Raw genomic sequence first — 25,506 nt, 5'->3', positions numbered from 1 at the left:
GACCAAAAACTCAGACATCAGCCCACTGTTTATCTGCCTGGGCTCTCCTCTGCAGATTCCCTCGCTTTGTGACGCGTTTGACGTCAAACGCGTCACAAAGTGAGCAGCGAGCTTCTGCCTGTGGCAACAAGCGCTTCTGCCTCCGGAGCAGACATCGCATTTACGCTGTTTTTGAAGCAATTACTGGATCGATTAAAAAAATTACAAAACGTTTGTACTCATAAACCTCCATATTCTCATAGAAATGCAATTTATGTCTTTCTGTAATTTTCACACTTAGCAAAGTCATCCGGCGGGCCGAGCTGGACCCCCTGGCGGGCCGGATCCGGCCCGCGGGCCATATGTTTGACACCCCTGCTATAGAGAGTGAAAAAGTGAGAGGAAAGAGGCTTAGTGCATCACGAGGTCCACCAGCAGCCTCGGCCTATAAGGCTCTCCCTCCCATTCTACTTTTGGAAACTCTGGGAACCACAAGCAGGCCAGCATTCTGAGAGCGAAGCGCTCTGTCAGGATTATATGGTTCTATAAGATCTCTGAGATAAGATGGAGCCTGGTCATGAAGAGCTTTGTAAGTCAGCAGGAGAATTTTAACTTCTATTCTTTATTTAAACGTAAGCCAATGAAGAGAAGCTAAAACAGGAGAAATATGATCTCTCGCTAAATCCTGTCAATATTCTTGCTGCAGCATTTTGGATTAACTGCAAGGTTTTTAATGAATAATTTGGACATCCTAACAACAAGGAATTACAACAATCCAGCCTGGAAGGAACAAATGCATGAATTAGCTTCTCTGCATCACTCTAAGGCAGGACTTTCCTGTTTTTATTAATATTACAGAAGGCAGTCCTGGAGACTTCCTTTATATGGTGTCTAAAGGACAAATTCTCATCAAAGATGACTCCAAGGTTCCTCACAGTGGTGCTGGAGGCCAAGACAATGTCATCTAGAGTAACTAAGTGATAAGAGAAAGAGTTTCTGGGGTGTTTAGGACCAAGTACAATAACTTCCATTTTGTCTGAATTTAGAAGCATGAAATTTTGGGTCATCCAGGTCCTTATGTCTTTCAAACATTCTTCAAGTTTTACTAACTGATTTATTTTGTCTGGTTTTATAGAAAGATATAGTTACATGTCATTTGCATAACAATAGAAGTTTATGCAGTGTTTCCTGATGATATCTCCTAAGATATCTCCTTTGTAAGCATGTACAAAGTGAAAAGTATTGGGCCTAACACTGAGCCTTAAACTGTACTTAAGCCTGTACTGAACAAGTACAGAGACAAGTCCTTTGTCTGAGACTATTAGAAGATCATTCAGTAGGTTTTGAAGATTCACCAGTACTGTATCTGTGCTATGATGAACTCTGAAGCTTGACTGAAAAGCGTCAAACAGACCATTCCTCTGTAAATGATCACAAAGTTGATTTTCAACAACTTTTTCAAGGCTTTTAGAAATAAATGGCAGGTTGGAAATTGTCTGTAGTTTCCTCAAACAGCTGGATCAAGAGTCGGCTTTTTAAATAAAGGATTAATTAGAGGTACTTTAAAAGCCTGTGGTACATAGCCGGTTGAAAGAGATAGATTGAGCAGATCTAATATGGAAGTACTAATTAAAGGGAAGACTTCCTTGAGGAGTTTTGTTGGCCAATCCAAAAGACAGGAAGATGATCCAGATGAGGAAATAATTGCAGTTAGCTCGGAGAGCTCAACAACCTCGATGGGGTATTGGACGTTTTGGGCAAGTGACAGTTCTAAAGAAGCTGCAGAGGAGTGTGTAAAACTGTAACTCTGCCTCCTGGCCTCAACCCTGGGATGTCATGTTTTAGGGGTGTAGAAAAAATAGCTGCACCATCCATGGGATGGATGCTGTCTCTCCAGATCAGACCAGGTTTTCCCCAGAAAGTGTTCCAATTGTCAATGAAGCACACATCGTGAGCTGGTGGGCTTTTTATTAAATTGTGAAGTATTAAAAGTCTAAGAGCTTCAATCTTTGATAACAGAAATAAACCAATTTTCTACTTATCCTGTGTGAGTCAAGTTCTGTAAGATGCAAAATAATATTTAAATACAGATATCAACAGTATTTGATGTGAGTAATACTCAGCCGCAGCCAGGCTAGAAATTGGAGTGGAAATTGTGATAAAAAGTCTTTATTACATGGGTTTAAACACATTTAGTTGTGATTATGTTTACAATGTTTTTAACAGGCTTCACTACAGAATTACATGTAGCCATATTTTTGCTTCGGACATTGATAAGAGAAAACAGTAAGAAGACAATAGGGTTAAAAACTGACCAATAATAAATATGTCCTTCAGTCCAGCGAGTTAAAAACTGCCCAGATGGTCCTTGAATGACCTTCCCCTCACTCATTCAGTTGTAGATCATTAACTGTACACATTGTTCACACACTCAAGAGACAACTGTAAAGCCAACCAACATCGGTGTGAGTAAATGTTATGAAGCTGTATATTAAAGTTAACACTTCTCACATGGAATGGTCACTCTTTCCAACCTGTCCCAATTCACTCTAACCATGCAATCTGTCAAAAACGAGGAGTGTGTCAACATGAGCCTTGACATGACAAATTAGGTTCGACAAGAGAAAGGCTCAAAGTTCACACCCACAATGGCGATGTGATTTATTATGTGTGGTGTGTGTCACTTTGTGGAAAGCACTTCAGTGTGTGGCAGTGTAAACATTTCCTCATTCCTGAGATATCGAAGGAGCGGTGGTCTATCTTTAAGCTGTCCCACCTTCATGCAAGGTCATGGCATACAAATTCAACCACCTAGCCACTACGCACCTACTGAACCGACCCTCAAAAAACACGCACACAAACACACAAACACAAACACACACACACACACACACACACACACACACACACACACACACACACACACACACACACACACAGACAAACATGCATGCACAATTTACCAAAGGCATTCCTGAGAACCAGCGATGAGCCTGACTGAAGGTGAGTGAGAGCAGACCAGGCATGTGGCTACAGGTAGAGCTGCAGCTCTGAGCTGCTACATTCACACTGAAACAACAGTGCCTTAAAGTGACCATACATCCCACTGTGTCCTGTAACAGCTACAAGCTATTTGTCATTTCTGCACCTTTAGTTTGGTTGCTCATTATGTTTTGGTGTTAACAACTTTTATATGCACTGCTTGTTGTTTTCATTCTCACTGTTGTCTCTTACGTCCACATTGCATGAGCTACTCTGTCTCACACCAGTTTGAATCATCATCTGGGCACAGGACTTTTTACTATTTCAATTATTTTGAATTTTATATTATTTGGATCTAATTTGACAAGTTTTGAACTTGTACATCATTAGGTTGGGCCCCTCATCCTCCAACTTGTGGCCTTGGTCCTAGAGGGACTCTGCATTAAGTGTAAACTAAACCATTAATTTTAGTGTTTATACTGAGCTCATTTGTTGTAAAGTTGTCATATAAATAAAATACAGAATACAGAAAGTCATTCGTAGCAGAATTGTAAGGCTGCAATCAAGTTATTTTCATTATCAATTTGTTGTTAAATGACTAAAATATCAGAAAATAGTGAAAAATGACCAATTAACATGTCAATTCTATTATGTTTTATGTCTGACCAAATTTCAAAAAACAGATTTTTTTTTTTTAATTTTTTTTTTTTAATTTTTTTTTAATTAAAACTTTGGCTGAAAAATGACTGAAACTAATCACATATTGCCACAAACACAATCATTGAGCCAATCCGTAGTGCTGTTGCGAAATTTTACGACTGTACCTTTCTGTGCAGGTCAGCTCCTCCATCCAATTCACCTCCAAGTTCTCATCAGCACTAGCATCCATGGGTCCTTCCACTGAGCTCACCAGAAGTCCTGCTTCACATCACATCAGTCCAGATCTTCAGAATCATTCTTCACCTTCAGTGTCTAAACTCAATCAGGGGATATTCCCATAGAGCTCACAGCTGTCCCCTTAAGAATAAACGACACCAAAAATGCAAAATACTCACCTGCGAATATTTTGAAATACAATTATTTATAAATTTGCAACAGTTATTCACAAATTATTTTTTTTTATCTTACATGATTGAAAGCAAAGCTTCCACAGCTGTTTCAAACAGGGGATCTTTGGTCTGTAGTGGATCTTTATTATTTATGGTATATTTCATAGGTCACTAACAGGCGGACCGTGGTCCGGGTCCGGACCCAGAAGCCGTCCCATACGGACCCGGACCTACAGCCAAAACAGAAGGTTATGATTTAAAACCTGACGGGTCGCTTCTATTTTAACCAGCGCAGCTTTTGTAGTCTTTACGGTAGTGGTTCAATGGACGAGGAAACTCAGGACAATTGCGTGCGAGTGAAACCAGCCCACGTGATGCCACTCAGCCAATCAAGTCTGTGTATTCCATTGCGACTCTACAGTGCAAACAGATGAGAGCGTTAGAGGCTCGTTACACATGAAAAGACGGTAGAAAGAAAAAGAAAGATAGCGATACATGTAGAGAAAACAAAAGGAGAGAAAAAGACGAGTGAGACGGAGAAAGAGAGAGAAAAATAAAGAACAAATGGCGCTCTCCAAAAAAGAAAAGAAAAGTGGACAACGAAAATAGAGCATTTAATCCGGAAAGGACAGACTCATTTCTGTTCATACTTCCCACTGGGAGCACTAAACCAGTGTGTCTCACGTGTTCAAAAACCGTGGCACTTATTCAAAGTGTACCCACTCAAATCTGAAGTGAGATCACAGAACATATGTCTCAGAGCCCAATATGACCAGCCCACCAGGATCCCTAGCCACACATCCACCCAACAACGTGCTCATGAGTGTTCCCTCCTGAGTTGCTTGGATTTTGGGTTTCAACACAAAAAGCCATTTACTGATGGAGGGGTTTGTCAAAGAATGCATGAGTGCAGTAGCTGAAACACTACTTGAGGGAAAACAAAAACAAGAGCTTCGTGATCAAATAAAGCAAATACCTATGTCAGCATCATCTGCCACAAAGAAAAGTGAAATATGAACTCAGGACGTGCTACCCCAGCTGGATGAAGCCATGCATAAGGCACCATGTGTAGGCTGAGGTGTGGATGAGTCCACTGACATGCGTGACAATGCTCAGCTGTTAGTGTATGTCAGGTTTTTCAACACAGACTAGAAAGCATTCTGTGAAGACCCGTTAGGGAATTCCTCAGAGAAGTTGATGCCAATGCTGATGATCTTTTGCTGCACAACAATGTGAGATGGCTCAGCAAAGGCAGGGTGTTAGCGCGCTTTTTGGTCCATCAGGAGGAAAGTAACATCTTTTTTGCCCAGGTTTAAAATCCTGGCAGGACAAGGCTAGAGCTCAATTCTCTCACTGAGCAAAAAAAAGCGGGGGAGTGGGATATAAGAGGGGAAGAAAGTGACACTCTAAAACTGTTCAATTGTTAAGATGTGTTGAGATTTATTATCTGTAAATTTGGTTGAGACTGTTGAATCAAGATGTGAAACAGAAAAGGGGGAATTCAAGCTTTTCCTCCCTTTATTAAATGTTTCTGAAGTTAAGCACTTTATTTGAACATGCACAATTTTCACATTTTATTCATTTTCTCTTATTTTGAAATGCAGCCCTACTTTTATTTAGTTAATGAGAGAACATTATACATATCTGCAGTCATACATATATGTTCAGTTCTATGTTACGTGACAATAAATATTGTCAAAAAGTTTTTGAATCGTACTGAATTCATTTGATTTGACAGTCAGGTATTGATTACATGCAGATGTTGATACAACTACTAGGCTACTTAAATATATATCACAGTAAATAGTTAGACATTATGATCTTCCGGACCTTTGCTTCAAGAAATTTTCTCTAACTGGACCTCTTTAAATTTTTGTTGAATACCCCTGGTATATTTGATAAATTCTCTCAAGCAGCATCCATGGTGACAGGCAACACTGAGTCACCATGACAAGTAAATTACTCGACGTATAACTGATAGAAGCTGATCAAGTAGTTACTGTACCCTAACTGATACAATTCCTCTCTCCTCAAAGCCATCCCTCTGGGTTACCTTTCCCCATGTTCACAGCCTATTTTTATTACTATACTGCCACCATTTGGCTGAGAGATGTTACCACGAGAGGGGAGGCCTTTTCAAGATGTCCTCTGCCCTTTCTATCAGGGTTTCCATATGTGCAATAATCAGTCTGTCAAACAGTAATTTACTGCTCAGTGACTTGGATCTGGATTTGGTGTTTTGGGGAAGCTTATATTCATAGTTCATGTAAACTTCATGTTGTTTTTTTGGAATAGATAGTAGAGATGGAAATGATCAATGTAGGTTTAAACTAGTGTGGAGGGGTAATCTTACAGATTATACTCCTGGGCATTTATCTGCTGGCTTCATTAGCATTCATACCAGCTACAATATATATATATATATATTTATATATATATATAAAAATCACCTCTTTGGAGCACCCTTAACAGCCCACAGACTACCTTCCCTTTGAGTTTTATTTAGGCTGTTTTTGCACTCACTACATCTATTCACATGTATTTTTTTTGTATACTTTTATGTGCTTCCTTCACTTGCTTTGTATGGCTTAATTTGTAGGCTAGTTATTGTGGCGCTCTTCTTATGTGTCATTTCCTTTCCCTACTCGGATTCGTAAAATCTTTCAGAATCTTTTGGTCTTGTCCCGGTCTGTCTCACTTCATCCTTGAGAATGAAAACACTGACCCTAACCTAAACCTACCTGAACCCAAACCTAACCTTACTTTAACTTGAAACCAGATCTCCAAGTTCAAATTAAAAGATTTTCCTTATGGGGACTAACTTTTTGTCCCGAACAGATAGGTATGTGATTGTATAAATAGATCTACGACGCCATAACAAGGAGTATTACACACACTTACAGACCCACTTTAATGCCTCCTGCATTCATTTAGAAAAAGGAAAATGTACAGAGCACAGACCAAGATATATCTTACAACTCCATGTTTTTTTTTTATACAACTGTATTTATATAGCTTTGTAATTACAGCACCTTATCTGTTTTAAAGTACACATGACCGTAAAACAGCTGCTAATTCCAGTAAGTGTAGATAAAAATCTCCCCTCAGGGATTAATAAAGTAACTACCTAACCTAACCTAACCTATAAGGCCTCCTCAGGACATTTACAGTCTATAGCAGGGGTGTCAAACATACGGCCGGATCCGGCCTGCCAGAGGGTCCAGCTCGGCCCGCCGGATGACTTTGCTAAGTGTGAAAATTACAGAAAGACATAAATTGCATTTCTATGAGAATATGGAGGTTTATGAGTACAAACATTTTGTAATTTTTTTAATCGATCCAGTAATTGCTTCAAAAAATGTAAATGTGATGTCTGCTCCGGAGGCAGAAGCGTTCATTGCCACAGGCAGCAGCGCTTGCTGTTAGGGAATCTACAGAGGAGAGCCCAGGCAGATAAACAGTGGGCTGATGTCTGAGTTTTTGGTCTTTATGTTTCTAGTTTATTGTAGAAAGACCTTAAAATAGGGTTTATCATCCAAAAACCTTCACCAATGATTTAAACATAGCGAAATATTGTCGTTACTATGCTATGATTTTACTGGTCTGGCCCACTTGAGAAGAAAGTGGGTAGTATGTGGCCCCTTAACTAAAATGAGTTTGACACCCCTGGTCTATAGTATTTACAAGTTATTTATAAACCCATAGAAATAGAAGTTGTTCAGTAAAATTACGGTCTGGTCTGGCTGCTTTAGTTATTGTCCTAAAATCGGCTACTTCTTCACGTTATGCTCTTCTTTAAAAAAAAAAATAATGAAAAAAAATAAATAAAAGAAACTATAATTTCCAAAAGCGCCCCCCCATCCGGTCAGCAGGTCGACCCGCCGTCGTTCGGCTGAATTCGGCTCCCTTCGTGCCCACGTCGGGAAAATAATGGGCGTGCTCGGTTGTGGTTGCGTCTCAACCGGCGGTACAATCGGATGATCCCGGGAGGGCGGAGCCAAGCAGGAGGAAACGGTACAGTTTAGCCGACAGCTCTCAAGAAAACCGGCGACGAGCATCCTCACCGCTCTCCGCTCACCGCAGATAGCTACTAAGAAAGACACATTTCTGAACCCACGCTTAAGTATTTCACACAAAAAAAAAAAAACAACAACACCGTTTCGCTACTTCTAAAAGCCGAAGCAAACACTTTTTATGTGCTGCAGTTTCTCGACCTGTCGACGAAGAGCTCGGAGATTAACGCGTCAGAAACCTGCTACAGAATGGAGACGCAGATACACGTGCCCGTCGGGTCGCCGGTGATCAGGAAGATCCCGGTGTTCGTGGACGAACACGACGTGACGGAGGGGGCGATGAAGCTCATCAAGGAGCTGAGACCAGCGTGGTACACGAGCCGTGTTAAGACAAAGGTAAAATAAAAAAAAAAATAAAAATAAATAAAATAAAAAGGGTTTGAGCCTCCAGCCCTGTAGCTGTGCAGCCTCGGCTAGGCTAGGCTAAGATTGACAGCTCTGCAGCATCACTTCGGGACTTCAAAGCGCCCGTGAAAGGAGGGCCGCGTTGGCTTTATGCGTTTCACTTCCGATCTCGCTCCTTAATTTATGAATGAAAACGACTGACGTTTTTGGTCAACGTTTTTCTTGCGGCTTTGACGGCGAAAGGCTGTGTTGATGTTCGCTAAGATGGCGCGGTGCTCTTGATTATTAACCGACAGGCAATCGCTGCCCTTAAAAGTCCCCAAGTGTTATCTGTGCAGATATCGAGGTTGTGGGAAACGTTGTGTCCAAAGTACAAGGACAGATAGGGCAGATTACAGCGTGAAAGCCAAGTCACGTTGTCATCTTGGTGTCGGTGGCCAGCTGGTGGTGACGTGATGGTCAAGTTGGTTGAGGAACATGGAGATGGCTATAAAAGCAGACACACAGCAGGGTGTGTGTTTTATACCGTCATATGTACTGCAGTTTACAACTTATACAGAGTAGAGGTTGGAGGCTGGGCAGTACACGCATATTATATTGTATTGTGTTGTTAGACTAGATATTGTCTTTTGAATATTGTAATATTGTGATATGGCATAAGTGTTGTACCCCCCCCCCCCCTGGTTTTAAAGGCTGCATTGTATAAATAGACTTAATTTTCTGGACTTCCCACTATTTTAACTGTTCTATTAATGACCCACTTAGTCATTAAATCCATATTGCTGATGATTCTTTATTAAAAATCTTATTGTGTAAATATTCTCTGAAAGCAGCAGTGGCCATCCCTACAATATGTCCACGATATCAATATCAATGTCAAAAATATTGTGATATTTGAATTTGTCCATAATCGCCAAGCCCCAGTAGAGGTGTAACAGTTAGCTTATACATGATATACAATTTACAGTTTGATGCACTCAGCTTTTTTTTTTTTTTTTTTTTTTTTTTTTAAAGATAAGAAGAAATTGCAGTTTCTTAACAGGTTTTCTCAGTATAGAAAGAAATTAATTCATCTCCTTAAATGAAAAACAACAACAACAACCCTTATACACTATCTGTTTGAAATTGAATTAGATGGAATGCGTTTCAATCTCGCACACATACTCTTGTTGTCACAGCAAATTGCCTTGAAAGGTTATTTGAAGAGTCACACTGTGAAGCCAGTCCTGGGTCAAAGGGAGCCAGATATCCAAGTTTTAAGTCAGAGCTCCCACAGCAAAATACGAATGAATATAGTCACAAGGTCTGGGACCATATGTTTATCTCCTAATTCGATGCTATTGCGATAGTTGGATGCCAATTTGATTCAGTCAGTCTTTCCGAGTTTAATTCGAGCGGGATCATTGCTACAAATAACCCTGACTCTGCCTTAAAGCCATGCTGGTGAAAAATCTGTCATTAGGAATACCAGTGAAGAGGTCAGTAGGCCTACATAGAAACCTTCTAAATGTCAGGTAAATATTGTGCCATTGTAATAAACGACCCCATTTAAAAAATAAAAAATAAAAAGTTGGCATGCTATGTAAAATGCAAATAAAAACAGAATGCAATGATTTGCGAATCATGTAAACCCATATTTAATTGCAAATAGACCAAAGACAACATAGCAAATTTTGCTGAGAAATTAAATTGTGTTATGAAAAAAAAAAATGCTTATTTTGAATTTGATGCGAGCAACATTCCTCAAGAAAGTTGGGACAGGGGCATGTTCACCATTGTTTTTTCGCGACGCCTCTTCTTTTTGACACTGTGAACAAATGGGGACAAAGTTGTTGGCGTTTTCAGAGGGAGATGCTGTCCCATTCTCGCCTGATATAAGATTTCAGCTGCTCAACAGTTGGGTGTCTCCTTTATCGTATTTTTTTTTTTATTTCGTGATGCGGCAAATTTTGTAAATAGATGACCGGTCTGGACTGCAGGCAGGCCGATTTAGTATCGTTCAGCATTATTGGTGCCTTCCCAGATGTGCAAGCCACCCATACCATGTGCACTAGTGCATCCCTATACCGTCACGATTGCTGGCTTTTGAACTGAGCGCTGATAACTAGCTAGATGGTCCCTCTCCTCTTTAGCCCAGAGGATAGAACGTCCATGATTTCCAAAAATAATCTTAGATTTTGATTCGTCAGACCACAGGACAGTTTGTCTGTCATCAATGCAAGACCCTCCAGTGTTGATTTTTGGCCTTGTCCTTTGCGTACAGAGATTTCACACATTCATAATTGTGTACCGTGGATGATGAAATCTCGAAACTTCTTTGCAATTTGAAGTTGAGGAACATTATTGTTAAATGTTTGCACTCTTTTCCAACGCAGTCTTAACAGAGTGGTGAACCCCTCCCTATTTTCACTGCTGAGGGACTCTGCTTTTTTGAGATGCTCTTTTTATACCCAATAATGTTACTGACCTGTGGCCAATTAACTTAATTTGTGATGAGATGAGACTTTTTTAGTCTTTTGTTGCCCCTGTCCCGACTTGTTGCTGGCATCAAATTCAGAATGAGCATATATTTTTCATGAAACTGGAAAATGTCTCCTTTCCAACATTTTATATGTTTTCCAATTGAATATGGGTTTATGTGGTTTGCAGATTATTTCATTCTTTCTTTTTATTTACATTCTACAGTGTCCCAACTTGTTGGTCCTCACAATTTCAGTTTGTTGTAAATTGTCAAAGATCTTTAAAATGCTTGCACAAACAAGACTACAATGGCAATACATCAAAGGAAAAAGGCTTCATAGACATGAAACATCAGTTTGAGTATTTCACATTAAATATCATATACACTCCACATTTTGTTTCAATAACAGAACATTTTGAAAAGACGCTTTATACGTTTATGCTCTGCTTGTTTAACGACTGTTGGATAAATTGCTGGTACCATCTCCCTTAATTGAGGATTACCTCGAACCTATTAACAAATAGCATTTATTTTCGACTTGTAAACAGTCACACAAAGTCGGTGTTTTAGCCTCGCTGATGTATAAACAGGCAGCAATACAGGGTACAGGGGAGGAAGAGAGAAAAAACACCTCAGAACAGGGTTTAAGTAGATAACTCTGCAGCATGCTTTGCGTTATAATGAGAAAATGATCAGCTGAAATGCCACACAATCTGAATAATTCCAATTTTCTTTCTTTTCCTGCCAACAATATACCAGCATTCATTGATGATACTCTTAATAAATCAATAAATTTAAAAAAACAACAACAGATTATTAAATACAGTATGTTATTTTAACAATCTCTGGTACACATTTTGAGTTCCAACCACCATGTGAAGCCTTAGTTTAATATGCTTTCGCCACGAGTGTGTTGTTAAGCAGTTTGTTTTAGACACTTGGGCTCATCAAGGAAAGGAAATGCATAATTGATTCCTGGTAAAAGAATCAAATGGCTGATGTGTCATGGCAAGGTCAAAGGTTTTGCAGGAGCTGACAGTGGATTTTCCAGTGGCACAGTGTGAACCCAGCTGCTGCAGCAGTCGGTTTACACCCTGTTGTCTAATCTGCCCGGAGCCGACGCCACACCCACTCCCACGCACCTGCAGCGGAGAACGGGACAGTGTTTACCTCGGTCTCTGCAGGCCAGCGGGGCAGAGCTTTTCTCAGTGACCACTACCCATAAAGACCCCGTACAAAGAGGTACAGGCAATGCAGCTATAAACTAGGTCAGAGCTGGTTACAGAGTGTGCGGTAACAGTAAAAAAAAAAAAAAAAAGCATTTGCTTGAGCTCGGGAGGATGTTCTGAAGCAGCGGCACCATTGTTTTGATGGGAGCGGAAAGTGCGAAATGTGGTGAGAAGTAGAAGGGCAGCACGGTTCACAGAAACACCTGATTGACCCCGCTACCTGGGCAGGAAGACTTTTACTGTAAATACACACGGTCCATTTCCAAGCACACGGGAGTTCCTGAAAACAGACGCGTGTGCCAACAGCAACAGATCAACACTCTCCTCTTACTACTTTCTCATGCTAAAGACACAATGATCAATCTCTGCTAAAGGACGCCGGCCCCGGGCCACGCGGTCTGACCGCCCAACAAAGATTCGATAACGGGAAAAAAAAAAAAAAAAAAAAAACCCAAAAGACGCCGCCATCATTGTCCCATGTAGGCAGTATATGGCGGATTGTTTACCTCTGTCTGAGTCCAAGCTTATCGCTGTCTGTCGATGTATTGATTGCCGGTCTTAGTGGCGTATTGTGTGGCGGAGGGAAGGGATCAGTCATGTGGTAGCAAAGGCGTGTACGCGTGTGTATGTACAGTCATAACAGGGATGCCTGCACGCCCATTTTTTGTGGTCAGCCACGTGTGGAATGCCAGATATGTGTGAGTGAGCGTCTGGGTCGGGGGGGGGGGAGATGTGTGTATGTTGTTATTGTGTTTGCTGCGGTGGGTGGGGGGGGGACGGACGGACAAGCCCGCCGGTTTCCACCAGAGTGATTCTGTCACTCAAATATTTAAGGCCTTAGACACAGGGGGCTTTTTGCTTACTCTTCATTTACGAAGAAACGTTGGGAGTCAACTTGCTGGCAGCGCTTAAAACTCACTTTTGTTGCATTGATTTTTATCTTAATGAAATGAGTTTAGATATGCTACTGAAATCAACTGAAATTAAATTAATGTTTAAATTAAACTTGATGGAAATGAACGTGCCATTATACGGAGACAACAGCTCTTGCTCTTACAACCCTGTTTTCAAAAACGTCGGGATGCTGTGTAAAATCTCAATAAGAACAGCACGCTACGATTTGCAAATCATGTAAACTTAATACAACAAAGACAAAATATCAAATGTTGAAATTGAGACATTTTATTGTCTTTTGTAAAGCATATGCTCCTTTTGAATTTGATGCTGGCGACACATTTCCAAAAAGTTGGGACAGGTTTCCGACTGTGCTGCATCACCTTCTTTTAACAACACCGCAAATCTTTGGGAACTGAGGAGACCAGTTGCTGAAGTTTTGAAAGTGAAATGTTGCCCCATTTTTTTTTGCCTGATGTAGGATTTCAGCTGCTTGGCAGTCCGGTGTCTCCTTTGTCGTATTTTGCATTTAATGACGTGCGTAATGGTTTCAAGCCATTTTTCTAGTTGTTGCTGTATAAGTACATCACACCATTTCATACCAGTGTAACAAGTAGTGGTGCAACTAGGTTGATGACAAATGAGCTAAAAAAAAAATTGCCGCGTCCTACACAGCTCAGTGCATAAATGTAGCCCTGATTTTGTCAAATAAGGTTTGTATTTTGATTTACATGAATACAAAAAACAGAATGTCTTTTTCCTCTAAATCCTGAAAGAAGACCGAGCTAACTTACTGTGGGCCGAAGACTCGTGTGACACTAATTCATCGGAGGATTTTGCTTTTTGACACATTTACGTCATGTAGGTCAAAGCTGCATGGCGTCTGCAGTGCTGTTGATGACTGATAGCTTTGTGAAATGGAACCATAGCTCTTTACACTCTGAGGTTTTCTGTTAGAGGTTATAGGATTTTTTTTTATTTTCTGCCTTCCAGCTCTTCACCGATGGAACCACCAACAAGCTAGTGGGGTGCTACGTGGACGACAGTCCAGAGGACGTAGTCCTGGTCCGAGTATACGGGAACAAGACGGAGCTGATTGTCGACCGAGACAACGAGCTCAAAAGCTTTCAGGTAGTGTTCCCATTTTTCTTAAGTTTGCCTCAGTTCATCAGTATGCGCTTCAGACTTGTGTCGCCACTGTAATTCTTATGTTTTCTGTGCCCTCTAGGTGCTGCATGCTAATGGTTGTGCTCCCCGCCTCTACTGCACCTTTCAAAACGGCATCTGCTATGAGTTCATACAGGGGGATGCTCTTGGGACACAGGATGTCAGGGATCCGTCCCTACTCAGGTCAGGACATGGTAGAGGCAAGGGACTGCTCAGGACTTTTACCGACTTACTGTTTTTCAGAAATGGTCAAATTACAGCATTGTATTATGATGGTGAGGGGCCTCTGTCGGTTCTGCTTCCTGCACTGTAGATTTTACAATGCAGAAACGCCTCGTCAGGAAAGATGTGAATGAAGTAAACCATTTTGAGTCGTGTGCAAATAAAGCTCAAAACACATTAACCTTTAACTAGCTCCTCTTGAAGCTCCTTTGCCTGCACTTGAACTACCACGCCTTTAAAATGCATATTGCTTTATTTTATATTTTAACTCTTATTTGTGTTTCATTTTATGCATTTTATCTTTTCTTATGCATTTCAATTCAATTGTATTTATATAGCGTTTCATTTCTTTTCTTTACTTTTAAATGTTCCTTTATATCTGTATTTATGCGAAACACTGCATGTCATTTTATTGCTGTGAAGCACTTTGAGCTGCATTTCTTGTATGAAAGGTGCAATACAAATATAGTTTATTATTATTATTATTATGCAAATAGTTAGTGGAGGATTTTTACTGCAACAACAGATGATGAGACAATTCCAGATAGTTTTGTGCCAAAGAGCCGCTCACATGCAAAGCAGTTAGTGTGAGGTCTTTATGTGGAAACCATGGTACCTGTTGTACTGTTTGATAGCCCATTGTGGAGGTCAGCCAAGTGTATGTTACATGATATATTTGCACGTTTTAATTCAGCTCTCTCCAGGAACTCTGCAAAGGTTATTTGTCCTCATCTAACCTTTCAAATACAAGTACCTTTACCCTGTGTGTTGCTCTCTGTCTTTGGATTACAGGGATTCTTTGTAACCGGAGCCTAATATAGCGTAGTCAACAACAACATAGTCATTTCATGTTGAAATCTAGTCTAGTGATGATAACATTGTTCCTTCTTTCTCCTGTCAGACTGATAGCCAGGGAAATGGCTCGTATCCATGCCATCCATGCACACAACGGCTGCATCCCCAAACCTAACCTCTGGATCAAGATGCGAAAATACTTCTCCCTCGTGGCCATAGAGTTCACTGAGCAGGCCTCCAACTTTAGGTGAGTTCCTGCTTCTTAGCCGCTCACTTGCAGTTGGCGCATGTTGCTCTACACACACTGCGATAACCATGCAAATAGTTCATGAAGTGCAGCCCGATTTGCCTGTGAAATTCGTCAACAGAGGCAGTTTGCCCTGAGCCTGGTATCATCTGAAAGCACTCAGCGGGGCAGTTTGGTGTGGTTTGCATCTTTAATTACAAGGGTAATGTTGCACTGTGTTGCACTCAGTTGTTTGTATAAAACGTGACACCAGAACTTCTGCTAAGAATTTTGACCAAACGTAAAATGTAACCCTCTTTCCAGGGGTTTTAGGCAAACAAAAGGCTGTTGATATAGTGCGGCAGGAGCAATGGCAGTCAAGGCTAAATGTAGTACATAAATCAGACTGTAAAACCTAACATTATACACCTCCCAGAGCTTGTGTAAGTAACTTGTCACTCCTGGACTGAGACACTCATCCGCTAAGATGAAGCATTTGAAGTGTGTTTTATGGAACCGTGTGTTTATTTCTGGAAAAGCAGAAGGATTCTAGGCTGAAGGTGGTTGGCTTTGTATCCTGCAACTGGACCAGTGGAGCCGCCAGAGGTCTCATAAGCTGGTTAGCTGCCCAGTCACAGCTGATATCTTTGTTCTCCTGGCTGTTAGATTAAGTCCAGCATGTGGCTTATATAACTGTAACAATAATAGCAGACTGGATTAGGGAGTCTGAGGTATGCAGTGGGCCAGCAGATGTTTGCTTAGCTCTATGTAGTAAGTCACTTTAGTCCCTACCTTGGTAACGCAGACAGCTAGTGTCCTGGTCCTGGATAGTGGACACTTGTTGCACTGCAGTTTATTAAAGATCTGTGTAATATTCTAGTGGAATGCAGTATTATTATGTGTGTGTTGTGTGTTGTGTGTTGTGTGTTGTGTGTTGTGTGTGTGTGTGTGTGTGTTTGATTCAGCCTCCTGCCCTGCTTTCTCTCATCCCCTGCTTTCGGGCCGACTGTGTATTAAGCCCAATAAGCACATTACTGTCAGGACAGGGGTCTCTGTTCAGGACCCCGTTGGCTCAGACACTGACCCAGTGGCTTAACTCTTTCTCCACCATCCAAGAATACCACTTTCAGACCACTTTCAATCCACGTCTGCTGTTGATCCATTTGGGTCGAAGTGCGTCATTTGACCTGGCAGAGCACTTCCTGGATACATGAATGTTCATCAGGCTTGTGTCATATGCATATATATATATATATATATATATATATGTATATATATATAAATACAATTGCAAAAGATGCATGAAAGCATGACGAATCAAAAGAAGGAGGCCTGGTAGTATATCCACAGTGACTGTGAAACACTCCATTAAAGTCCACCGAGGATTTGTTTCTCTGTAACTGTGTTCCCTGCAGGCCAGGACCCCACAGAGCTCGTCTTTCCTCCATGAAAGCCGGTCTCAGTTGTTTTCGCACCACATGTATTCCCACTTCACAATGATACCAAAACAAGGAAAGACGGTTTATTTTGGTTCATGAACATATTCCTGCCGCTCTCCCTCACCGTCCGCACGGAATCACCATTGTGTTTGCAGACACTCGGCGTAGTTGCCACAACGGGCGAGAGAGTGTGTGTGAGAAAGCTGACCTTTGGTTTGTCTCCTTCCCTGTCCAGAATCCAGCAGGAGGTTCCCAGCAAGGCAGTGCTGGAGCAGGAGATAGTGTGGATGAAGGAGCATCTATCCACACTGGGCTCCCCTGTGGTGCTCTGCCACAATGACCTCCTCTGCAAGAACATCATCCACAACAGCAAAGAGGGTAGGTTCCCCCTCCTTAAACCGAGCATGGCCCCTTTTGTTTGTCGTCCCCTTTTGCGACCATAATGATCAGTGTCATTTCCCTGACTTAACTCGCCACAAGGCTCCCATCCACATTAACCACCATTGGCCGCATTGACAGTGTTTTTAGACTGCTGTAACTGTCGTGGAAAAACTATTAACTGTATTCAAGTATGTTGGGGGCAGGAAAACAGTTTTTAGCACTCAAGGCTGAAGAAAAACACAAAACACCTGTTGTGGTTGTCTAAAATTTTTTATTAATAGTATGTTGATCAGCATAATATTTCTGCAACGAACCCAAAGTTAATGACAAAAATATACTTGCTTATATAGAGTACAGTCTCCAAAAACATCCCATTCCAATAATCGGTTGTCCGTAGTTCCACGGTTCCATCATGTTCCTGAACATGTACTGAAGATTCTGAAGCAGAAATTCCACAGTAAGCAGATAAACCTCTCATCTGTACAGTTTGACCAACGGTCGGTACCATCATGTTTAATAGTCACCCGATCCCTTCTCCTTCTGCTCTCTCAAGGTGACCATCAAAAAAAAACCAACAATCTCTTATTTAACAAATGAAAACTGAGGAGAGCTTACAGAGCAGCTCTGCATCAAAAGACTCTCTACGAATTATTACAACCCGCAAGACAAGCGTTACCTGACCGACAGGGTAGCAGGCTCTGATGACTGTAACTCCGTCTGTCATGTGACCCTGCATTGCACGTGAGCGTGTCGCATATTGCTTTCTTTGGCTTGGGCATGTTTGTGCAGTTCTACCAGCTCTGCTCTCCCAGTCTGACACACGTGTTCGGACGTCATTTATATACAGAGTCAGGCCCCAACAGAACCTTGACGAAATCACATCATGTATTTCAAAGCAAGGCGATCACGGTGATGATTTCTGATAATGGCTGCACTATTAGGACAGCTGAACCTCACCGGTTGACTTAAGTTCTTAAGAAATGTGACTAGCTTCTTTTAGCTTTCCATTTTCTGCTTACGAGCGTCAAAGCAGCAACGAGCTGCACTTCTCAAACAATAATGCCTTGTTCTAGCGGGATGTTTTGGGGGTAGAGAAAGAACAGCCGCTTTTGAGAACGTACGCCTTGTCCACTGTGATATTGTGATGCGTCTTCTCGTCTCTCAGGTCATGTTCGCTTCATCGACTACGAGTACTCCAGCTATAACTACCAGGCCTTCGACATTGGCAACCACTTCAACGAGTTTGCAGGTTTTTAAAATTCAATTCAATTCAACTTTATTTATATAGCGCCAAATCACAACAGAAGTTATTTCATGCCACGAAACACGTTAAAGTCCTTACAGCAGAACTTTACAACATTATACAGAGAAACCCAACAAGAGGGAAGGAAAAAAAACTCCCTCTTAACAGGAAGAAACCCTCAGTGTGATTTGCACGAGAGAGTTATTGTTATGTCCACGCAGTGTTGCTTATTCCACAGCTGCGTGTTCATGTGTGTGTTCAGGCATGACTGAGCTTGACTACGGACTGTACCCCAGTCGAGAGATGCAAATGGACTGGCTCAAAGTGTACCTGCAGGCGCACAAACTGTTCACCAAGAATACAGAGGAGGTCAGCCCGCGGGAGCTTGAAACGCTATATGTACAGGTCAACAAGTTTGCTCTGGTAAGGATGTTGGCGCACGCACGCACACGCGCACACACACACACACACTCGATCTCTTACACATCCCACCTGCAGTGTCTTGTGTTACTTATGTTACCACATCTGATACCTAATTTGTTTTTTTCTCAAGGCTTCCCACTTCTTTTGGGGCTTCTGGGCTCTCATCCAGGCCAAATACTCTTCCATTGACTTTGACTTCCTCGGGTGAGTTTGTGTGTGTGTGTGTGTGTGTGTGTGTGTGTGGTGACTCTTTTTTTCCTGTGAAGTGATAGGAGTAACATCTGCGCGGGCAGGTACTGGTGGTCCATCATATTACTATGAATCCAAAGGCTGCACAAGCAGTTTTACAAGCGAGGGAGCTGCCATCGGTAGCTGTTGCTTAGCCTTGCCTATAATGTGATTACTCACCTCCGTTACTGCGAGTCAGAGGCTTAGTTATTCCAAGTCATACACAGAGTTACGTTAAAGCCGACGGGCTGCTCATTTTTACATCAACTCAACTGGACCCAGGAGAGGCAGCTAACGGTAGCTCGGCTTGACCCCCCCCTCTTTTTTTTTGTGCAGCAGCAGGTGTTGAAGTTATATCAACAAAAAGTAACGCATTTTAGGTGTCGGTGCTGATGTTGGCAAGCTGAGCAAGCCTGCTGTGCTGAGTAGATACCAGCTTCCATTTTGAAATGCAGATTTTGATTTACTAATAAGCTCCACGGAAAGAAAAAACGTCTTGTGTCTTCTGAACGTCAGTCAAGCCCTTTCACTGGAGACACTCAGCCTAATGCTAAACTGAGATGTTTCCAGAAATATGTCCAACATTTGTCATGTTTGTTCAACCAATTGTAAAATATATACAGCAGTGTCTCGTGTCACTGTAATTTGTACAAACCCCTTTTCTAAAAAAAAAAGAAAAAAAGTTGGGATGCTGTGTAAAATGTAAATGAAAACAGAATGCAATGATTTGCAAATCATGTAAATCCACGTTTAATTGCAAATAGAGAAAAGACAACATGTCAAACGTTGAATCTGAGAAGTTCTATTGTTTTACGTAAAAGAGATGCTCATTTTACATTCGATGCCAGCAACACGTCTCCCAACAAGTTCGGACAAGGGCGCGTTTTACCACTGTGTAGCATCGCCTCCTCTTTAAACAACACTCTTTAAGTGTTTGGGAACTGAGGAGACCAGTTGCTGGAGTTCTGAAATTGACATGTTAGTTTCATTCTTGCCCGACGTAAGAGTTCAGCTGCTGAACAGTTTAGTATCTCCTTCGTCATATTTTTTCATTTCACGATGCACCAAATTTGTTTAATGGGCGACGGGTCTAAACTGAAGGCAGGCCAGTTCGGTACCTGGACTCATATCCTTCTGGTCCCTTCCCAGATGTGTAAGCTGCCCGTGCCGCGTGCACGATTGCATCGTCATACTGTCATGGATGCTGCCGTTTGAACTGCGCGCTGAATAACGAGCTGGATGGTCCCTCTGCTCTTTTGCCCTGAGGATGCAAGGTCCATAATTTGCACACAAAAAAAAAAAAGAATCCGAAATTTAGATGAACTGACGTTAGAAGTTTTAGATTAAAACGGCTCGGGGGCCCAGAGAAAGCGGCGACGCTTCTGGATCATGTTGATACGATATTTAATTCTTTGCGTTGGTCGAGTTTTAAGCAGCGTTTGCGGACGCAGCGACAAACTGCGTTCACAGCTAATGGTCTTTGGAAGGGTTTCTTAGCCCAGACAAGGATTTCCCCAGTGGCCCCTTTTTAACGCGGAGCCGCCTAAGAGCCCCAAATAGCCCCAAATAACGGCCATCCAATATTGGCTTTTGGTGTTGTGTCCCCTGCGTACACAGAGTTGTATTTTTTATTTTTTTTTGGTCAAAAAAGTGAGACTACTTCCAATTTCAGCTGGCCTCTCCGGCTGGAGTCCCTCTGTGACGTCACCTCTTTGTTGCTCTTGTTTCTTGCAGGTACGCTGTGCTCCGTTTCAACCAGTACTTCAAGACCAAACCTGCGGTGATGGCCCTGCAGATCCCAGAATGAGAGAAGACGGAGGAAGCCAGAATAATTAGGAGTAGAGTGTAGCAGTTTCAATTGTGGGACATCCTATAGGGTGAGGACTCTTCTCTGTGAGCCAGTTGGCAATAGACCTCTGCTTGGTCCCCTTTGTTGCAAAAAGCGCAATTACTCTTTCATTCCTCTAAACGTAGCTCCACGTCTGTTTAAAAAAAAAAAAAACTTCCGTGCGCGCATGTATGCGAGTGTGATTGTTTGTGTCCTTAACTTTGTCTCGATAAACCCCGAATGTCTTGCTTTTTCTCGTAGGGCAGTTTAACCAGGCGTAGTGAGCACAGCCGTCTCTGTTTAGGGTAGGGCTCGCTGACCTTAAACTTGCTTTATTGTCTGGTACACTGGTGCCAAACTATTCCACGATGCCGGTAATGAAGGTCGTAGGAGGGATGAGACCGTTCAGGAGGGTCTGATGATGACGACGACGACGACAGAGTCATCGTCAGACAGTTTGTCCCCGTGTGAACTGTGCGTACGGCCCAATGCCATGGCCTCGCGATTGAAACTGACTTCAGGGGCATTTCTCCTGGTATTCCTCACATCATGTTTGTGGCGAGACCATTCCTCCTTCTATCTGCAGATATTTGAACACTTGAAGCTCTAATCCGTTTCACCTTTCCTCTTTTTATTTCTCGATCTTCGGTGCTAAGGGCTCCTAGCTGCTGAATTTCTGGACTGAGCTTCCAGAGAATAGCTGTGCATGAAAGACAAGGGACGTCTCTGTCCTCTGATTTTCTCGATGCAGTCTGAGGTTCGGTCAGTACCTCTTCTTCTAGTTATTCCCAGCAAACCGCTGATTCTGCTGCTGCTAGAAACGGAAAACTAGACTGCAAGTGTGTGGAACAGCAAATGAAAAAGCTTTTCATGATCTGGCTTTACGTTCAATCACTATTGTGTTCTAGCAATCGGTGAAAGAGAGCAAGCTGAACGTGCACGTATTTATTTGTGAAGGGGCTGTGGGTCATTTAATATCTCAGGTTACCAACTCTTCAGTTTGGGACGTGGGGAGATAGATGGTTAAAAAGAGGAGACCTGTGGAAATGGGACTCTAAACTCTGTGTGCATTTATGTCCTCAAGCCATTTTTTCCACCTTCTTGACTTTTATGGTTACAGCAAATCGCTCCGTTAAACTTTCCATTTAAACTTTCCAGACCTCTTGGAAAATCACAACCTCCGTCACCCCTCCATGCCAACCCCCTCCTCCCACATTTTATGCCCTCCCGTGTCAGCTCCCTCCGTAACAATTCTATCTTTGATCTCCACCCAGCTACCGGTTTTGTTCCCCGTCTCCCTTTATCGGTTGAGGCAAGCAGCACCTGTTCCACAGGCGAACTTGACGTCAAAGACTCATCTGTCACTTTAATCCATTCCCATTCCCGTCCTAGATGTGAAATCCAATTTTATTACATAATCAGACGTTGCATAAGATATATCTACGGTCAGCTCAAGTCTAGAGTTCAACGAGAGGCAGGAACTGGGTATCTGGGGCTGCGTGACTCATGAGATCACCTGTTGCTGTCATGGAAAAAGACTGGCATCCGCGTTCATTAGGAAGGACAAACCTCATCGACCCTCTGAGAACCTGCTTACAGAAAACCACACAAAAACCTTCTGAAGCATCAGCAGGATTCTTCAAACTGTGGCCACTCTTAAGCTGCATTCAGACAGAACGCAGAGGAAATCCTTTCATGTTTGTTTGCCCCAAATAGCTAATATACCAACTGTACTGACGTGAACTGTAAGCTTGCCACGCAACGGACGAGCCAGCTTTGTCTGTGAGATTTCGTGCGCGTGTTTGTGTTGGGGCTAACCCCGGACTGAACCCAGAACTCGCCGCGAACGTCTCTATTTAGGGCCAACACTTTCAAAAGATCAGCTTCGAACTACTGAGAGTCCTTTTTTTTTTGTGCAATCTCTTCTAAGTTTAAATTATGTCAGCGGCAGGTCAACAGTTAATGTTAAAAGTGCCACTTGCTGAACTACAACCGAAACTACTTCAAACAATCCGATGCCCTAAGACTACTTTTGGAATCACAATGCCCCCCCCCCCCATATTCAAATGAATGTTCAAATTTTGAGTAAAAACTGACAACTATTTCCTTTTTTTCCCCCCTCTTGTCTCTGTGTATGTGTGTATGAAGCGCACACACGAAGGCCTGGGATACATGTGAAACATATTCCGCACATCTTCCCCTCAGTGAGCTTCACCACGGGCACGCTTTCCCCGCTTTTTTTTAAATTTTATTTTTTTTAACTCTCGCACAATATTTACCCCCCCTCATTGGCTCAGCAGGGGGAGACACCGAGCTCTGACCTTTGTCCTCCACTGCCGGTGTCAAGTAACTGACAGGATTAATAATTCACCAGGTGAGCAGCAGAATAGACAGACTAACTGATGCTAATGGCTTTGTCAGTCAGGGCAGTTCACCTCCAGAGATGTTTTCAGAGGAAGTGCAGATAGGACTGAAATGCGGCAGTGGAGCAACACTACAAGCTGCTGGTGTAAATCAGAACTCTATTCGGGGGGCAGCGTTCGGCAAAACGGAGTTACTTAATGATGCCGCACATTTGGGAGCAAAAGCACTGGTGTCCTTTTATAAAACTCAAATTAGCCACATTAGAGTGGCGTTTTTTTTTTTTTTTTAATTTGAGAATAATTTAGATGCCCGAGTGATCGGCTGATTAGATTTGCAGACGGAGGCCAAATTAGTGAAGTCGCTGCGTCAACGCACGAGCCCAATACACTGGTCGGCATTCAGCCGGGATAAAAGGGGCATTTGCATTCGACGAGCACAGTGAATACGTCCTTCACTGACCTGAGCGGACTCACCTGCTCACGCCGTTTAGGGTTTTTGAAGAAAACATCAGTGTAGTTTGATTTGGTTTAATGGAAAACAACATGGAATACCCCAGCAGAAGCTGATGCCAGAGCTGAGCAACAGGGCGACGAACTGAAAAACATTCCATAAAGAACCACGGCTGTCTGAAAACTTTGCTCTCATTCAGCAGCTGTTTGGTTTGTTGGCCACCTTTTCCACCGTGTTGGTTTGCACTTGTTCGATGTCAACATTGTCTTTTTTTTGTTTTCCTGAAATAGTTCAAATTAGTGCGTATTCTAAAGGCCGACGCAAAGAACCAACTTTGAAGGTACAGTGTGAATCAAACGTGACCCCCACCATCAAGAATCAAAACAGAAGCCTGGAACTTCCCGTCACTCTCAACGTGAGAGTGACAACTCCGCATATCAATTTTAACCTGAGGAAAACTACAGTTTATGAGGTTGAGACCTTATTAACTGCAGTTTTGGTTCCAACACGGTTCAAAAATGGTTCCGAGTCTTAAAGTTTGGGAGTATTGTTCCCCCTTCATCTACAAAGTCTTTAGTTAACGACGTGGATATACCTAACAATACAAGTCCGTGATTAGGCCTCGAAGTGACCAGAGGCAAAATGGTGTGGAGTGATGAAATGAGACCCGTGATCAATACTTTGTATATTATAAAAATGGAGCTGAAGATTTGCACTATTGCATTGACAATGAAGTTTGACAAAACAAGACGCATAGAGAACTTCTTATTCGATGGCGCTGAGTAAGGTGACAACAAGCCAAACAAGACATTCTGGTGAGCACTGAGTGAAGTTCTTGACAACGTTCCCTTTTTTTAAAGACCAATACAGTCGTGTAATGTGTTTCTCTGGTGACCGCTGGATCCCAGACAGGCTGTGTGAATTTGCTGTTCCACACCGCCCGTCAGAAAGTTTCACTTAAGCTCTGTTTTAAGTCTTGTTTTGGTGTAATTAAAGCAGTTAATTTATTGAGTGAATCTAGCATTTGCATTTCCCATCTTTTCTTTTGTTGTTTTCTAACAATACCAAAATGGTTAACTTCAGGCGGTTTGCATTGCAGTTCATTTGAGATTAACTATTTTTGTGTGTGAATGTACTAACTTAATTTTAAGAAACACTGTACAGAATTATCATTATTATTATTTTTTTTTCTTTGTATGCTGATATTTACTTTTTGTAAATGCTTTGACTTGAAACATAGGCCGCTGTGTGAAAGGAGCCAGCGTTTGGCTTGCAGATGTGACCGTCAATGTGCTCATCCATTGCTAAAGGAGATGCTGCGTTGATATGTGCGGAGATGGAGGATGTAAATACTGTAAGAAATACTGTGAAAAGCTTACTGTACAGTGATCCTTCACACCTCCGTTAAGGAGTGGCAAGAAGAATTATTTAACAGTTGTCAGTAAATATTTCCATTAAAAAGTCTAAAATGATGAAATGGGTTCAGTCGTTTGATTCCTTGGGTTTCACAAGTGTTGAGAATTCACGAAACTACCAATTTAGGACTTGTGTTGACACTCTAGTTTCCCCCGGTGTTTGTTTCTGTAGGCCAGCTGACCCTCGGCCCCCGGCCCCGACGGGAGGAAGGAAGTACGAACACTTCTTCTGTGAAACAGCCTGGCAAAACAAAACGCCGGGCTTGGCCGTCTAATGAATCCCGACATCCCTCCACATGCAACATTTCGTGTC

At 42.2% G+C, this 25,506-nt stretch overlaps 1 protein-coding gene across 1 annotated transcript; it reads left to right on the top strand.

Moving 5' to 3' along the window:
• The first annotated feature begins 7,996 nt into the window (after positions 1-7,996).
• Positions 7,997-25,245, top strand: etnk2 (ethanolamine kinase 2). Its single transcript, XM_069171096.1, has 9 exons — positions 7,997-8,419; positions 14,006-14,143; positions 14,241-14,362; positions 15,303-15,443; positions 17,097-17,239; positions 18,408-18,491; positions 18,748-18,908; positions 19,039-19,112; positions 20,871-25,245. Exons 1-9 carry the CDS (start codon positions 8,273-8,275, stop codon positions 20,941-20,943), a joined length of 1,083 nt encoding a protein of 360 aa, XP_069027197.1. The 5' UTR covers positions 7,997-8,272; the 3' UTR covers positions 20,944-25,245.
• The last annotated feature ends 261 nt before the right edge of the window (positions 25,246-25,506 follow it).

The sequence above is a fragment of the Embiotoca jacksoni genome, unplaced genomic scaffold (genome assembly GCF_022577435.1).
Source record: "Embiotoca jacksoni isolate LCO1_2020_lvr unplaced genomic scaffold, fEmbJac1.0.p SCAF_1, whole genome shotgun sequence".
In the NCBI taxonomy this organism is placed as follows: Eukaryota; Metazoa; Chordata; class Actinopteri; family Embiotocidae; genus Embiotoca; species Embiotoca jacksoni.
Note: the sequence above shows the minus strand (reverse complement) of the source record. Positions and strands in the feature narration are given on the sequence as shown.